Below are 17,739 nucleotides of genomic sequence, written 5' to 3'. Positions count from 1 at the left end.
TCTTTTCTAAAGACTTACACTTTAAAGAATTGCTCAGGTGAAGGTTATAATCATAACTGCATATCTATGATAATTCATTTTTATTTAATTCTTTTGTACTAACTGTAATAGACCGAAACACAGTCATGCAAAAAAGTATAAGGACACTTGCATTGCAAAAAAAATCAATCACTGTCCTGCAGCTTAGCCTTAAAAATTTGATGGAAAATGTTTCGTTACATTAAATGCTGAAATACCAAAGTATTGAGGAACCGTCAGGAAAAATATGTACACATACATACATACATTTATATGATGTATTTTTATTATTGTTTTAGACTTGTTGATAATTTTGGAATTAAAACATTTTTTCTGGAAAAATAAGGGTCCTGAATATCTGAAAGCCTTAAAGGTAATTTATATGACCACCCATCATAAATTAAATAAATAAGCATATAATACAATTAAGGTATGTATTTACTTAAAATGGAGAAAGTAGTACATTACAAAAAACGCTTTAAAAACCGAAATAGTCGACGTAAAATGAACCGTAAGGCATGAAAGCCAAATTATGTTAAGCTCTTGAAGGAAATGTGTAAAGATTTGTCAAATTGAATTCATTTGTATCTAAGAATGTCAACATCTGTGGTGTTGGAATGGTTTTCAGAATCTTTGAATCTTTTCATAGGTAACAAGAAAGGAATGCTAAAGTCGAGCAGGCTCAACTCTTAAATACCCTGTACCACCCCACAAAAAAGTAATATAATTAATTAAATTAAATTAATTAACTAAATTAATTTAATTAATTAACTAAATATTAACTAATTAAATATAAAATATTCCATGCATGCATACATACATTTACATTTACATCAGAATCGTGCCTTATGCGTGTTTGTGTACTTGTACATATGTATGTATGTGTGCATTGGGCCTGGTTATACGGCTATAACTTTCTTTCCGATCATTTTATCATAATGAAACTTGGTATACGGATATATAATTACTAACCTAATGTGACTACCAAATTTTAGCTCAAAATTCCAAGAATTACGGGAGTTATAGAAAATCAGTAATAGGGGGGGAGTGGGGGGGGGGGGGCGGATCAGAAAAAATTAACAAACTCGTCCTTTCTCGGTCTCAGGAGAATCTGTATACCAAGTTTGGTTATTCTAGCTCTTATACTTTCGGAGATCCTTGCGTTCATACAGACAGACAGACAGACAGACGGACAGACAGACGGACAGACGGACATGGCTATATCGACTCGGCTTGTCATGCTGATCAAGAATATATATACTTTGTGGGGTCTACCAAGCCTCCTTCTGTGTGTTCCATGTGCACTCGCACAAAACTAATATACCCTTGTACCCTTTGGGTACCCTTTGAAGTTCCCTGTGGGGTCTAAGTCTAAACTATTTTACAGAAAATGTAGAAGAGGCGTTAAGTTTAAGCGTAAAACTTATTATATGTCAATGAAAAATATAATGAAATAATCAAGTATTTTACTATTGCGTTTTAGAATAAAAGGTTTCTTATTTAATTGGTGTTTTAAGCCGGTAATACTAGTACGCCTCACCCACCTACTATGAACAAAAACACAAATGTTTGTTTAAGAACGCAATACCATATTAAAAGATTTATACACATGTAAAAAACATATAACTATACATTAATACATTTAGTTTTAGCGCATTAATACCTTAGTTTAACTTAAAAGATTGTAAAATAAAAAGCTAAACCATTTTCTAACATCAATAATTTGGCATTTTCTGAAAACAATTGTTATAAAACCGGAACAACTAAGGCTACGGTTAAATATGCCAATATTTTGCACACAAATTTGTGTTGAAGGTTTTGAAGAGTTGATCTGGAATTGTTTGTATCTACATATATATTGGTATAGAATTACTATTGGTTTTAATTGAAAGTTGAATTCAGAAATCTATAAATTCAATTCATGATTTGCATGCAAACTATTTGCCAGTCTGGCCATAACTTAATTTTTAAAAGTATTCTCACAGCTTATTAGCAAACATTTCTTAGCCGAAGAAAAACCGAAGACACAAGGTAGATGGAGGACCTCTATTGGAGGTAGATATTTGAACAGGAATTCAATTTCCTGTTTAATTATTTAACTTCACATATACATAGGTATACCCAATCTGTTCATAAATAACGTATTAGTAAATAAGTATTTGTTTATTTAGCTACGTGTATATCTGATATGAAAACCCTGCTTTTTGAGCATAACTCTCTGTTCCACCCGTAAATAGCATGAGGCCCAACTTTTGGTATTGGAATTAATGAACGTATATACACTTTATTGTTTGAATTTAGGTTATAAGTATTCCTTATATTCGCAGGTCTTCAATATTCGTTCGTCGTCAGGTTCGAACACTATAAGGTGAGTAAACAATATATAGTTTCTACAACCAATATCTCCAATCTCTTGGTCCCTAACTTTACCTCAAGGTCCAACCACTAACAAACTATTTTTAAGGCTTACATTCACAAAGTAAATGATAATGAATTTCGTTTGCTCGTAATGCCATTCATTCATACACACTACTATATCTAAAATTCAATCTGTCTGGAAACATCTTCATTTATAAATACATATACATACATGTGTTTACGTATTATAATCAATTGAGATTATGAAGTTTTGTACCCAAACGGTGAAAGGGTAAAACTAGTTAAGGGAGGAAGTACAGGGTGCGCCATCTTTTATGTCGGTGTGCAAACATTGAATATCCTTGAAAATAAACAACCGATTTTCAAGTATGAGATATTTTTATTTTATTTCGTTCTGTACAACTTCTTGAACTTTTCAACACTGGTCTACTCAAGTCAATATGTACATACCGACATAAAAGATGGCGCACCATGTATGTAACATATAAAACATGTAGATCCCATTTTAAGTCCCAAGCAGGACAGAAACTGGAATCACCACCAATGGGAATTTATGTTAATATATACTATATGTCTATATTTTCCTTGTAGTCGATTAGTTCCAAAATTAAAAATTGTTTGGAAGTTTCTTATAGGCTTACTTGAACTGATTAAAAGGTGGCGATATAATAAATTATAAATATCACAAGACTTTTCCGTGAACATCAACACAGACCTACTTACATTCAACTTATATTTACAAAATTAAGGAAATGATAGACAGACAGTCTCATATTTTCCTCAGTAATTTGTGGTTCTTTAAGGTAATACAAGTGTTACAATTGTTTTGGATATAAGTATGTACGTTAGTATATTTTATACATACATATGTTTCTAAGAACCCGAACCCTCACGCCAAAAGTGAACTCAAAAGTGATTCATCTTTTCTTTGCAACTCTTTAGGTCTTTAGCTCGCACATTCGAACCAACTCAAAATTATACATTATATCTAGATCAACCGGAAAAAGACCCACATATGTGCATATTTAAATATGTATTCCTACGACGTTGGAAATGAAAATTTATATTTACATTGTAGACATCAACAGGTTTGACGGGTTCTCAATTAAGTTCCAATAAAACAAAGAACTAATTTAGTAGCTCATTAAATTAATTACTCAATAGAAAATTGTCTGAGAACTAGCCTCGCTGTTCCCATAATCGGTCTGAGCTCACGTGCGATAATCAGCAAAGTGGTCGTGCACCTTTGGGTTCAGTTGTTGACTGCCACTGTAATCTTTAAACACCGGCGCTGATTAGAGGGCTTTATAACAGAATATTATGCACATATACGACTATATAATCAATTTACTATGCAATCGGAACAGCTCGATGGCAGCTACTTACATTAGTCAGTTGGCGATTAACTGAAGCGGTTGAAGGCGAGTGTGAGTTCCGCGATCACGACTACGAAGCATGGAGCCCTGGCTAAAGGTTTCCTGCATATTGTGTGTGTTCGGATTCGTGCGCGAATTGCGACCTTCGGAGCCGTACCACACCGAATTCCTGCTGGGGGATACATTCAATGTGACTCAGGATCAGCTGAATCGCGACGTATATCCCATTGCCACATATTCGTACCTCGCACTCCTCATTGTGGTTTTTCTTGTTACGGATTTTCTCAGGTAAGTCTAGACACAAGTGTGTTAAAAGTGCGCATGTAACCAGCATGACGAGCTGAAACGATTTAGAAATGTTCGTCTGTATGAACATCGATAACTTTTAAGCCCTTACAGCTAGGGCCACTAAACTTCGAATATTTAGTGAATTACATTTTATACGTAGCCTCGTTAGTTTATAGAGTTGTACATATCCAATCCAGTTTGAATTAAATCACTGCACCATACCTAAGTAACATTTAACTGTGATAGCAATAATTTCTCCCAAAAAATAAATTTTAGTGGAAGGGTATTGGAAAGATTTTCCTACAAAGCGCTAACTACTTTTTTTAAAACATCATTTCACAGATACAAGCCTGTTATTATAGCAAATGCCATTACCGGCACTTTTATCTGGGGCTTATTGCTCTTCTGCTCGACTGTGTGGAGTCTACAGATTGTGGAGGTCTTCTATGGGTTCTATCAGGCCGCTGAGGTGGCCTATTACTCCTATATATATGCCAAGGTCGATAAGAAATATTATCCAATTGTCACTTCGCACACCCGAGCGGCAATGTTCGCTGGAAAACTAGTAGCGGGTCTGTCGGCACAAGCCCTAATTATGTGGAAACTGATGAACTACAGAGGGCTCGTGTATATATCAATGGCCTGTAAGATTGTGCCAAATGGAGTCTTAGTTTTGGATATTACAAAATGTTTGTCTTTTCATTCAGCTCAAGTGTTAGCCATGTGCTGGGCCTTCTTCTTGCCCCGAGTGCAGCTAAGCTTGTATTTCCACCAGAAAACCCCACAGGCCTCTAACGAATTGCAGGGGCATGTAAATATGGCAGTGTCCGAAACCACAGCCCCATCAGAGGCCTCCCTATCGAAGGGGTCAGAATCAACTGCCAAGTCTAGTATCCAACCATTACAACTTCTGTGGCTGCACTTTCGTAGTGCCTACACAAATCCTATGGTCGTCCAGTGGAGTCTGTGGTATGCGGTGGCCCTGGCCGGTTATCTGCAAGCTACCTCGTACATCCAAGTGCTTTGGAAGTCTTTCGAGAACGAACCATCTGTGCGTATAAATTCCAAAACCGTTTACGGTCTGTAAAGTATTTTCATGGCGATCCGATTCGTCACACTTATCGAATTAAATCAGTAGATCGTCTGGAATGGGGCTGTGGACGCTGCCTTTACCGCCCTGGCCGCCGGTTTCGCTTTAATGGCGGGCTATCTTCATGCCGGTCGCTTGAAATCGAGAACCAGCCTTATAGCTCTGGCGGTATTTGCGTTACTGGAAGGCGGCTGCATATTGTTGGCCTGCTGGCCCAAGAACATATATCTCTCGTATGTGGGCTACACGCTCTTTGGCGGCCTCTTTGGATTCACCATCACCGTCGCTAGGTGGGTATTGGATCTAGATACCTTCTCAAGTTCTTGGCACTCATCTGTTTTGTTTTACTTGCAGCGCTGAATTGGCACAAAGTCTGGTCGAGGATAGTTTTGCTCTGATCTTTGGCATTAATACACTCGTGGCCCTGATACTACAAACGGTTCTCACCCTTCTGGTAATCTCAGGTCTACAGCTGGGCCCAATTGAACAGTTTGTAGTTTATGGATTTTATTTCATTGCCATAGGTTCCATATTTTTTATAGTGGTTGCTATTCAATACGTATTGGGTGTGAAGCGAAATACAAATACACATAAAATAGAAGTAGAAGGGTAAACTTTCAAGGTAGATAGGGATTACATAGTTCGAATTAGAAATGATTAACAATTTAGACATACGCTGTGTATAATATTTTGTATAATACTATTTTTAAAATGTTTTTTACTATTCATCGAATAGAGTTTAAAAGATTTGATATGTTTAAATATTAAGATGAACTAAAAATATTCTCAATTTCCCTTTTGGATAATACATACATACATATATAATTCATATGTATCAAAAAAAGTTAAAACTCGAATGAAAAATAATAAAATCCGAAAAAGATGTTCATAAAATAATTTTTTAATACGTGCATATGACATATTTGTTTTGAACTGACATTTTAAAAAATGTATACATCGCAATTTTTTGTACTGATGGAAATTCATAAACTTCGAATCGTTCTATCATATAGTAATTTATATACTAATAATATAAGAATTTAGAACCTGGTTATATTGTGCCTCGCGGCTTACTTCGTCCATAAACAAAAGAAAACTTTGAACGGCCTTTACCAAAAAACTCGAAAAGCGTATTTTTAGATCATACTGGTTTATTCTTATTGATAATGAGTTATTTAGAATAAATCAGAAAAAACCTAATAGGCATATTTATTCTAGTTCACAGCTTTCATGCAGTGCTTCAGTCTTAAAAAGAAATCTCTTGAATTGCAATTTAATAATTTAGATGATTATTAATTTAGATAAGCATGAGGCTTATAACATGAAGGCGATTCCAGATGAGGCAGGTCTGAATCAGTGTCCTTCAATATACTCAGGCATACATACATGTGTACATATGTATGTACATCGAATGTCATATTATAAATAGGCCTAAATATGTACTACACTTTAATACTTAGAGCAATCAATAATTTATTTATACCGGCGAATACATATGTACATACATACACACACGTATAATACATGATTTGCTTTAAAAGATGCGATTGTGAGTTTCCAAATGTCAATTCATATTAAAACTATAAAAAATATAGACCAAAACAATGAATATTGATTCACATAAAAAGTGTTCTGTTCTCACATCCATGAATCACGTGACGTCACTGCTTTAATAGCTGCTTTAATTGCAAGTTGCAACTGAACTTAAACATTTCAGCCGGTAAGGCGAATTTACTTCTTTTTAATATACATACATATGTATAGTATGTACATATGTAATTTCTTAATATATGTAATAAATAACGCATGTACATATGTATGTACACATTTCTGTTCATATTTAAAGACGCGTTTATATAAATCTGTCGAAAGGCGTCAATTCCACCCACTCGGGAGAAGCTAAAAATAGGTAATAAAGTCATTCACAGACAGATGGATGCAGCCGGCGCGCAAGATAAACAATTTTTGAAAGAGAAATTAAATGTACATTCGCAGAAAAACACAAATGGCCTTTAAAAAAACTTTAATTTTTCAATTGCGCAGAAAATGCTTCCATATGGCAAAAGAAAATATTTGGGGTAGGTCAAGGCCAAAATAGCGGCAAATTCGGGAAAATTCTAATCGTTACTCGATACCACAACATACTGAAAACTGCTCTCCCTCTCTCAAGCAATTCCTACTCACCAACTTAACAATAACAAAACTGCCCGCCATCCCTTTCGCACTCACTCTAGTATGCGGAATATTCTACCGGCTTCTCGCCGAATGCCTCTCGAAATTTCCACAACAGAGAGCATCAGTATAAATAGGGCCGGCTTTTCACTCTTCGCCACATTTGAAATCAAGCAGTTAAAGCGAAAAGTCGCAGCAAGCGGTTAAACATTCAAGTCAAAGCCTTTAACAAGTGAACAAGTAAAATATAAAAAAAGTGAAGTGTGGAGAAAAAGTAAAAATCTCTTAAAAGCGTAATAAGATTTAACAAGAAACTTACCTGTGCGAGTGCAAACGAAAAGAGCAGAAAACAAAGTGAAAATGCCAGCCATCGGTATTGATTTGGGAACCACTTACTCGTGCGTTGGTGTCTTCCAGCACGGCAAGGTGGAAATAATTGCCAACGACCAGGGCAACCGCACCACGCCCAGCTATGTGGCATTCACAGACTCGGAGCGGCTGATCGGTGACGCTGCCAAGAACCAGGTGGCCATGAATCCGAACAACACGGTATTCGATGCAAAGCGTCTGATTGGTCGGAAGTACGACGATCCAAAGATTGCAGAGGACATCAAACACTGGCCATTCAAGGTGGTGAGCGACGGCGGCAAGCCCAAGATTGGGGTCGAGTTCAAGGGGGAACAGAAGAAGTTTGCGCCAGAAGAGATCAGCTCGATGGTGCTCACCAAGATGAAGGAGACAGCTGAGGCGTATCTGGGACAGACCATCACCGACGCCGTGATCACAGTGCCTGCGTACTTCAACGATTCGCAGCGCCAGGCCACCAAGGATGCGGGCCACATTGCCGGTCTGAATGTGCTGCGCATCATCAATGAGCCGACAGCCGCCGCTTTGGCGTACGGCTTGGACAAGAATCTGAAGGGAGAGCGCAATGTGTTGATTTTCGATCTGGGCGGCGGCACCTTCGACGTCTCAATCCTTACCATCGACGAGGGTTCTTTGTTTGAGGTGAGATCCACAGCCGGCGACACACATTTGGGCGGCGAGGACTTTGACAATCGCCTTGTCACTCATTTGGCGGAGGAGTTTAAGCGAAAGTTCAAGAAGGATCTTCGCTCCAATCCCCGAGCTTTGCGCCGCCTGCGCACAGCAGCTGAGCGTGCCAAACGCACTCTCTCGTCCAGCACAGAGGCCACCATTGAGATAGACGCATTGTTCGAGGGCGTCGACTTCTACACGAAAGTAAGCCGCGCCCGTTTCGAGGAGCTGTGCGCCGACCTCTTCCGTCAGACTCTCGATCCGGTGGAGAAGGCACTGAACGATGCCAAAATGGACAAACAACAGATCCACGACATTGTCCTTGTGGGAGGATCTACGCGCATACCGAAGGTACAGAGCCTGCTCCAGAATTTCTTCGGCGGCAAGACTCTGAACCTCTCCATAAATCCAGACGAGGCGGTGGCCTACGGTGCAGCCGTTCAAGCTGCAATCCTCAGTGGCGACAAGAGTGACCAGATCCAGGGCGTGCTTCTGGTGGATGTGTCGCCCCTATCGTTGGGCATTGAGACCGCCGGCGGAGTGATGACGAAGCTAATTGAACGAAACAGCCGCATACCTTGCAAGCAGACAAAGACCTTCTCCACTTACGCGGATAACCAGCCCGCCGTCTCCATCCAGGTGTTTGAGGGCGAACGCGCCATGACGCGCGACAACAATGCGCTGGGCACCTTCGACCTATCCGGCATTCCTCCTGCTCCGCGCGGTGTTCCCCAGATTGACGTGACCTTCGACATGGACGCCAACGGCATCCTCAATGTGACAGCCAAGGAGATGAGCACGGGCAAGGCGAAGAACATAACGATCAAGAACGACAAGGGTCGCCTCTCCCAGGCTGAGATCGACCGCATGGTGAACGAGGCCGAGCGCTATGCCGAAGAGGATGAGAAGCACCGCCAGCGTATAGCGGCGCGTAACAGCCTGGAGAGCTACGTGTTTGGCGTGAAGCAAGCGGTGGAGCAGGCCCCCAGCGACAAAATTAGTGAGGCCGAGAAGTCTACTTTGTTGGCGAAGTGCAACGAGGCCATCAAGTGGCTGGACTCGAACACCACCGCTGAGAAGGACGAGTATGAATACAAGTTGAAGGAGCTCACCCAGCACTGCTCACCCATCATGACCAGAATGCATCAGGGGAATCCTTCAGCTGCTGGCTCCGGCAACTGTGGCCAACAGTCGGGCGGATTCGGGGGCTACAAAGGCCCCACTGTCGAGGAGGTGGACTAAATTAGGCAGCACAATACCGGCTGCCTAGGGGGGGAAGGGGTTATAGTTATAACTGTATATATATATATATATATATATATATCTCAGCATTGTTAACTATATGTATATTTATTTTAAGCTGTGACTGGATTTAATCTGATATTACCAAATTATCAAGTTAAGACGTTAAGACGTGCAAACCAAAATTAACTTTTAGCCTGTCCAGAAAACTCAAAATTATTTGTGTTAGTTATGTTTATTAACAAACAAATAGAGCAATATAAACAATTTCAAATTAAATCGTAATAACTGCGTTCATATTTTCGAAAATTTATTTATAGTGCTTATACAAATATGAATTCTCAAGAGGTAGACAATTTACTGAAAGCAACAGAATTGAAAATATAATAAATTTCTGCAGTGAATGCATATATTTCTAAATATATAAGTACAATTGTCTGTTTGATTGTGGGCCTATTTTTAACCCAAGTAGCGTCAGCATCATTCAGACTTGTGGAATCAATTTTGTCACGTTCCCAATTTATATTTATTTAATAATACGCAGTCTTTTGAAATATCAAATACTTAATAAAATGATGAGGAACTAAAACTGTTCAACTCTCGAAATACCGAACAATTTTAAGGGCGAAGTGGGAAGAAGTTTGAAACCGGAATAAAGCCGAACATGAGAAAATAAATTTGTCAAATAGACAAAGTTTTAGTTAAGAAAGTGGAAAAACGTCATTGAGAAATTTGATTAACCCTTGAAATAAAGTGGGAAATCGATTGAAAACTGAATAATTGCATCATTTTTCAGAATAAAGTGATGGATTTTGATACTGGTTCTGAAAGGCCCGACCAGGAAGGAATTGAAATTGTAAGGCGGAAATGAAGTGGAAAACCGAATAACACAATCATTTTTCGTATTGAGATTCACTTTCTCAGCTGGTTGAGGCCTGAATGAATATCTAAACAAACGAACTTAGATCACAAAATAACATTACTTTTTACTTTTAAATTTAGCTGTTTATTTGATAATTTAAACAAAATATAGCAATTTTTAAAATTAATTCTTTAACTATGTTTTATCATCATGTTGGTTTTTTTTTTCTATTTTTAATGCAGCCAAAAATTTTACATCTAGTCGAACTCTTTTAAATATACATATTGCAAGTTGTGTGGTAATTATTATAAATAGCATATATATATTATATATGGTTTCAATTTATGGCGGTCGCTGGCCACGCCCACTAATAATGCTTAGCTAAAAATAAAAAAAAACAACACAGAATTAAGAACTTATTGTTAGACTAACTAGAGACAAATATACACAATTTGTTGTTGTTTATTTCTTCGCGTTGTTTTTGTTTTAAGCAAAGATATACATTAAGAGGTTTGAAGTTAACACATTTTAAAAACATTATATATATAATTACATAGCAGCACAACAAATAAGTTGGGAAAAATGATAAAAGTTACAAATGTTTGGCAAAAGCGACGCAGATAGAGAAAAGACGAAGGTCCAACTGATTTGTTTTTGTTTCGTTTTGTTGTTAATTGATTTTGCAGTAAAAACATAATCTAACATATGTATATATATAGTTTTCATTTAGTTAAGTCAATACTTAAAACTTTTGCAAATTTTATGTGAATTTTATTACAATAATATATATAGACATATATGCAATTATTGATATCATGGGGCGCTATATGTGGGTTCGGGTTTTATATAAAAACACTAACAGGACGACGACAAACGATAAACTAGCGCTGTGTGTGTGTGTATGTATGCAAGGATAATGTATTGTGCCATTTTTACGAATCTCATAAGTTTTGCAAGAAGGATAGTAATTTCGTTTCGTAGTTTTTATTCGATTCCAAATTTCGCAACGAATGCCGCTCCTCGGGGAATATATGCAACGAATACGGCTTATTAGCCTTATTCAGGGCGCTGATCAGCTGCGACGTATGATAGAAGTGCACGTTCTCATCGATGAGCCCGTGTATGAGCAGCAAACGATTATCCCTGCAATAAGTCCAATATTTAATGAAAATTGTGAACATATTCGGGGGACAAGCAATGTACTTACTCCTCGGGAAACGATTGCACGTAATTGAGCACTGAGCCCGCCGTATAGCCGGCCTCGTTATGCTGCGGCAAATCCATATATCGTTCCGTATAGCCAGTGTCGTAATACTCCCAATTCGTAACTGGAGCGCCTGCAATGGCCACCTTAAAGATTTCCGGATACTGCACCAAACCCATTAGGCTGAGGTAGCCGCCTGTAAATTATAAACAAAAGACAGATCATAAACAAATGACAGATTACGCATATAGTTAAATAAAAGATAGATAAAAGCTTTATGAGTCTCTGGTTTTCAAAGGGAATTTGTATTTCAAATTGGTAAAATACTGGGGCTATTTAACTTCAATTTAAACGGAAAGCATTCCTTGAAATGGAAAACAAAGATATTTTATGGAATTCGGCTCTTTTACAAAATTCTCAGATTTTTTTTTATATAACTCCCAGTTTATGGATATATATTTAAATACTATGACTAATTTATTTATTCGTAATCAAGCTCACCATAGGACCAGCCATGTATGGCAACTCGTTCCATGTCAATGTATCCCAACTGATCGGCCAGTATGCGCAGGGCATCCACTTGGTCTGTTAGTTCTACTTGACCCATGCGCCCGCGTATATGACTCTCAAAGCGTATGCCCCGATGTCGGGAGCCACGGGAATCAATGCAGACGACACAATAGCCCTGGGCGGCCAGCATGTGCATGCGCAGCTGATGTTTTCCCTGGAAAATCGCAGAAAAATGTAGTATAAATTAGATGATGATACAGTATTATAGACAACCAATTACCTTGAACGTATTGTTGACCGTTTGGACCTCGGGTCCGCCGTAGACATTCAGAACAGTCGGATACTTGACACCCAACTGAAAATTATGCGGCTTGAACACCATGGCATAGACTATTTCACCAGATGGCAGTTGTGGTCGAAATATTTGCGGACAATACTGTGGCTCCGGCTTCCCCCCCTCATGCAAATAGCCCACCAATGAGATTTGAATGCCATTGACGCCGCCATTCTGGCATGTTTGCGTTACACGCATCACCTTACAGCTGGGCAGACGCTGGATATTACAATAGACCAACAGCATCAGATGGCATTGCTAAAGAAATGAAGAAAGGGAGATTGTGAAACGATATACTTTTAAATGAGAATTTGTAAGATTAAGGTTATTAGACTTTCTAATTTGCTAGCTAATTTGTCGATTTTTGTAAGAAAGCTGTTGAATTTTAAAAATATGTCAATAATAAATCTTTCAATTAAAATTACTAAGAGTTCTAGGAAAATTAATTTGGAATTTACTTTTCAACATTAAACAGAAGCAGTCTAGATTTTGGCTTAAAAATTTTCTTGCTAATTCGTCGATTTTTATACGAAAGTTATTATGAATTTTGAATATAAATAAATTTTAATTAAAATTACTAAAAGTTGTAGACTGTGATACAGTTTTCTGCACCACGAAAACTAATTTGAAATTTAAATTCGATTTTTGTAAGAAAGTTATAGATTTCAAAAGTATATAAAACTAATATAAGCTCTTCTTGACCTGCTTCAGAATTAAAATACTTAATTGTTGAAATTGTAGACTCAGCGTAGTAATGAAAACAAAAGAAACTTCAAGTAATATTCATAACAAGAAGTTACTCTTCCAAAACTGAATTGTGAAAGAAAACACTCCGTATAAAGTTTCGTATTCCTAGCAAGCTTAGTTTCAAACTTGTCAGTGTTCCTACAGATGTACGGAGAGTTAAACATGTCTATATATGAAGTCTCCTACTCCTTCTGCCTGTTACTGTTATCTAGGGTCAAGTTCACCCTTTTAAGCTTCGAAATTCCACGCATTCCTTATATTCTAAAACTGTGTTGAAGTTTTTGCTTACATCATCAAATTCCACCAGATACGAGTAGCCTGGTTCGGTGAGCAGACGTATGTGCTCTGGCCGCTGCAAACTGACCACATACAAATGCTTTTCCAGCGGCGTATCACGCAGTCCTACAAAGTAGACTAGCTGTTTCGGTTTATCCACCCAAAGACTGCGTGCCAACACCTCCCATTCGCCGGATGTGAGTGCCACTTTATTAACAATGCGCGGTTGCAACGCTGCCGGTTCCAGAAAAGAGGGCTGTGATTGCTGTTGAGCTGCCGATCCTACGTCCTGCTGACAGCCATTGACGTGCGTAAACAGCAGACTGGAGGTAACCAAGTACAAATGCCTGAAGCCCGTCTCCTCGGAGGCCCAGACATATGTGACCGTACGGTCTGTGAACTCCAGAAAATAAAGTAAATCATGCACATTTATCCAGCTCTCCGAATGCTCTGTATAGATGACCTGCAGTGGCGTTATGGTGCGATTGTAGGGACTGCGCCAGCTGTGGTCCCCGATCGAGTCTGTGGGTGTGGACACCTGACTGCTGTAAGACTCGCAAAAGTTGTCCAGCGGTATGAGCAGCACGTCCAAACGTTGCTGCTTACGATCCAGACCCTGCAGCCACACACTGAAAGAAACGAATGTGGGATATAAATACTATATATGAGAAGAAATAAGAATATGCGTAAAATATATGTATGTATATATAATCTTTCATCTTCCGCTTTTAAATAATAAATACAAACAACAAATTTGGGGGCTATATGATGTAGTCTTCAATTAACATTTAAGCATATGTTATAATGTTAAAACTACTACTTATAATAACTTTTGTTGATCGTTCCTATGACAGATATATCATAAAATAGACCGATTTAGCTCATTTTTAAGTATATAAAACAAGATACAGAACATCTTAAAGTTGGCTTGAGTTAGCGTTAGAAAAAAGTTAAAGCAAACTTTCAAGTTTGGACGACAACAGCATCATACCCCCTTTTAGAGATTTAGAAACATACAAGGCATGCAAAAATTTGCCATTAGTGATAAGTTGTGGGGGAAAATTGAACTTAACAACCAAAACAAGCATACATCAAATGTGGTAAACATTTTGAGCTCATTATAATACTTACTAATTGGCATCCGGCGTCCAGCCGACTCGCACTATATATTCCAGCCATGGGAAAACAGCGAGCAGGGAGTAAGGCAAATCCTTGGTACAGATCTCACTAATTTGCAATGCTTCGTTCAGCACGAATTGCACCATTTTGAGCTTAGACTTGGCATTGGTGGTGCCAGAACGTGGAAATCGATACTCATCTACCTCGCCCGGCACAGCCGTCGATGATGATGGAAACGTATACAGGGATACATCTGTTTCGTCCACCTCTTCGTACACAATGCGATAGATGCCATCTTCTGAGTGCGGCTGCCACCAGTATCCTTGATACCGACTGAATTCTTCCTGCATGACATACGAGGGAACGCCGGCACTGAGGGCATCATCCGCATACGTCCGACGACCACTGCTCGTGAAAGTCAAACGCTTCTCGTTGCCGCTGAGCGTGTGCGTCACCCAAATATCACAGTCACTGATGTAGGCAATCAGATCGGAGTTCTGCGGACATATTTGCGGGTCCAGTGCGGCCCACTGAGGACATGTGCGCAGCTGTGTGGGAAATAGTAGACCCGTCTGAAAGATAGAAAATAGTCAGAAGATCACAGCATTACATGTAGAAGACATTAGAACGAATCTTGTTAAAAAGCGTACAGAATAATAAACATTTTGATTTTTAATTAAATGTGTAATGGTAATGATTTAAAGATAGCATGCCCTTTAAAGTACGGCAGTAATTTTTTGAATAATGATAAAATATTAATAATAAAAAAGTATTGTTTCTTAGTATTAGCTATAATTTGTTTCATTCTAGCTGCTTTCCATTGAGAATCTATCTTAACACTGATCCAGTTTAGACATATCATACGCTTTCTACTCTAACATTTGGGATGACAGTCAACTTCATTTTACTTAATAATCTATAGGATAGTACGATTGTGTTTTGGTTTGTCTTGAAAATGCACTTACATTATAGCCCGTGTCCAGGCATTGATACAAGTCATTGAAACAGGGGAACACAATCTTGCCACTAGGCTTGTGCAACTCATAGGAGGTAATGCCCCAGGTGGGGAGGCGTTTGCGCTCCTGCAGTAGTTGGAATTCACGTGCATAGGGATTGCTAGAACCGCTGCTGTTGCTGCCACCACTGCTGCTGCTGCTGGTGATTGTGGCGCTCGGTATTGGCTGTTGCAGTACCGGATGCCAGGGTAGTCTATGGTTTAACGAAAATTTCAGGTTCGTTTTAATCAGACACTAAAAATTGCATTACCTTGGCTTGTGCAGTCGCGGTTGTCCGAGGCCGCCACCAAAATGAAACGAAGGTGTAGCCGAGGAGCTTGGCGTTGGCGAGCTGGCGCCAGAGTGCATGTTCGTTGTTGTTGTTGTTGCTGCATTTGATCCAGTGCCATCGCCGCCAATTGTCTCGACATGCCCCAATTCCTGAACGAGAAGCTGCTGCTCATTGCGCTGTCTCAAGTTGATGTCAATGAAGAGCAATGTTGTCTCCCACGTTTGCGGGGGAGTGCTAAGGAAATAGCAACGCGCTCGACCATCTGATAAGTTGCGAAATTCCACATTTGTTGGCACCATAGTGGACAAATTGGACAATTGTTTGCGCATCTCTTGAACAACGGTTTTGTTCTCAGCCCAGGTTTTTTTGGGAGTTGGCGCCGCAATGTGACCATCATTGTCCACACCATCCTCGTCATCGTCTTCGCAATCATCGCAGTCATCGTCATCATCCCCGAGACCATGGGGCGGGGAGCCGCTGGTGGGCGAGCTGAGGTGATTTGTGATGGCAGAGGCGGCGGCTACAACCACCTCAGTGGTTGTGGCAGTAGCAGCGGCAGCTGCTGCCGTAATGGGTGATGTTATCGAATTGAGAGCACTGCCTATTGAGGAGTAAAATGCATTAGCTGTGGTGCCCAGTGAGCCAATGCTCGTTAAACTAGCTATCGAACCGGGACCAATGCCAATGCTCGCCAGACCACCGGATGTCGTTGAGCTGGGCGTGCTGGCGGCACTGTGGCTGCGATCCAAGATGCCACCGCCGGCCACACTAACCGCTGTGCTGGCCACACGCGCCGTAAAGCCGTCTATGAGATTTGCAAGGGATGTAGCGGCGGTATTTGTTATGCTATGGCTACGCTGATGTCCGATATTGCCAGGTCGACTGTGCTGCTGATGCGGACTATTAGATGTGGTCTCAGCTCCCAAAATGCTGCTAGCTGCTGTGGCATTGGGACCGCCGCCTAGACTAGCGCTCAATGGTGGGCTGCCTGCTGATGGTGCTGCTGATGAGGCGGAGGGCAGGCGATTTCGAGACGACTGTTGTTGCGGTTGGGTGTTGTCCATGTTGTGCGTTATCCTGGCATAGAGATTTTATGAGTTTGCAACGCAATCGCAATTTGATGTGTACTTCTAGTCTTGGTTCTGCAATTGTCAATTGAATTTCCAAATGCTGGCTCGTGTTCTGGCTTCTTCAACACGCATTTGACCTAAATTATAATTTGTGCGTTCCAACGCAAACAAGCGCACACACACACGTCGCTGCCGATGCTTTCGGGTTAATTTCCAGTTGTATTTGTTGTTGCTGTTGCGTCGCGCTCATTTGTGGTCGTGGTCAGTACTATTGTTGTTGCGCCTGCATTTATTACAATTTCTTTTCATAAAGATTTTAAATACTATTTTTAAACAAATTTCGCCGTGTTCTTTGTCCAGTTGCTCTTGTTCTTCTTACTGTTGTTGTTGCTACTGTTGTCGTCCGTTTCTGCTTGTCTGCTATTTTCTCCACTCATGCTTGCTTACCAGCCTCGCGCTCGGCTTTTCTGTGTGTTGCTCTTCTTCGTCGTGGTCGGTCGTCTATTGTAATTGTTGTTGTTTTTTATCTTCTCTGTAGGAGAAAGTGAAAGCGTGACGCGCTCAAAAATTTCAAGCGCACGTGCACGGAAGTTAAACCACAATTCTAATTTAAAGTTTTATTATATACGGCCGCAAACGAAACGATCGAAATATATTGCTTTTATTTGTTTGTCTTGGCAGCAGCAGAAACATAAAATTTGATGTGGCCAGACTGTGCTAAGACTAA

At 39.7% G+C, this 17,739-nt stretch overlaps 3 protein-coding genes across 6 annotated transcripts; 2 read left to right on the top strand and 1 right to left on the bottom strand.

Annotated features, from left to right (window-relative positions):
* The first annotated feature begins 3,800 nt into the window (after positions 1-3,800).
* On the top strand, positions 3,801-5,954 carry LOC115624313 (thiamine transporter 2-like). 3 transcript variants are annotated; one of them, XM_030518941.1, is made up of 5 exons: positions 3,801-4,061; positions 4,404-4,705; positions 4,769-5,112; positions 5,200-5,441; positions 5,506-5,954. In XM_030518941.1, exons 1-5 carry the CDS (start codon positions 3,853-3,855, stop codon positions 5,762-5,764), a joined length of 1,356 nt encoding a protein of 451 aa, XP_030374801.1. In that variant the 5' UTR covers positions 3,801-3,852; the 3' UTR covers positions 5,765-5,954. The 3 variants fall into 3 exon arrangements, with proteins under 3 accessions (XP_030374801.1, XP_030374798.1, XP_030374802.1); XM_030518938.1 differs by having other exon boundaries at positions 4,404-5,112; XM_030518942.1 differs by having other exon boundaries at positions 4,404-5,140; positions 5,506-5,639.
* Positions 5,955-7,511: 1,557 nt separating this feature from the next.
* Positions 7,512-9,878, top strand: LOC115624312 (major heat shock 70 kDa protein Ba-like). The gene has a single exon (XM_030518937.1). It carries the CDS (start codon positions 7,684-7,686, stop codon positions 9,601-9,603), a length of 1,920 nt encoding a protein of 639 aa, XP_030374797.1. The 5' UTR covers positions 7,512-7,683; the 3' UTR covers positions 9,604-9,878.
* Positions 9,879-11,214: 1,336 nt separating this feature from the next.
* On the bottom strand, positions 11,215-17,677 carry LOC115624310 (dipeptidyl peptidase 9). 2 transcript variants are annotated; one of them, XM_030518934.1, is made up of 9 exons: positions 16,613-17,677; positions 15,922-16,543; positions 15,621-15,864; positions 14,668-15,227; positions 13,550-14,165; positions 12,460-12,771; positions 12,171-12,393; positions 11,673-11,865; positions 11,215-11,608 (listed from the first exon to the last, which is right to left on the bottom strand). In XM_030518934.1, the coding sequence occupies exons 1-9, from the start codon at positions 17,004-17,006 to the stop codon at positions 11,407-11,409; spliced, it is 3,366 nt and encodes a 1,121-aa protein (XP_030374794.1). In that variant the 5' UTR covers positions 17,007-17,677; the 3' UTR covers positions 11,215-11,406. The 2 variants fall into 2 exon arrangements, with proteins under 2 accessions (XP_030374794.1, XP_030374793.1); XM_030518933.1 differs by having other exon boundaries at positions 15,922-17,677.
* Between the last annotated feature and the right edge of the window lie 62 nt (positions 17,678-17,739).

This window comes from Scaptodrosophila lebanonensis, unplaced genomic scaffold (assembly GCF_003285725.1).
Source record: "Scaptodrosophila lebanonensis strain 11010-0011.00,11010-0021.00 unplaced genomic scaffold, SlebRS2 tig00000053-arrow-pilon, whole genome shotgun sequence".
Classification (NCBI taxonomy): domain Eukaryota; kingdom Metazoa; phylum Arthropoda; class Insecta; order Diptera; family Drosophilidae; genus Scaptodrosophila; species Scaptodrosophila lebanonensis.
This window is presented reverse-complemented; position numbering and strand designations above follow the sequence as displayed.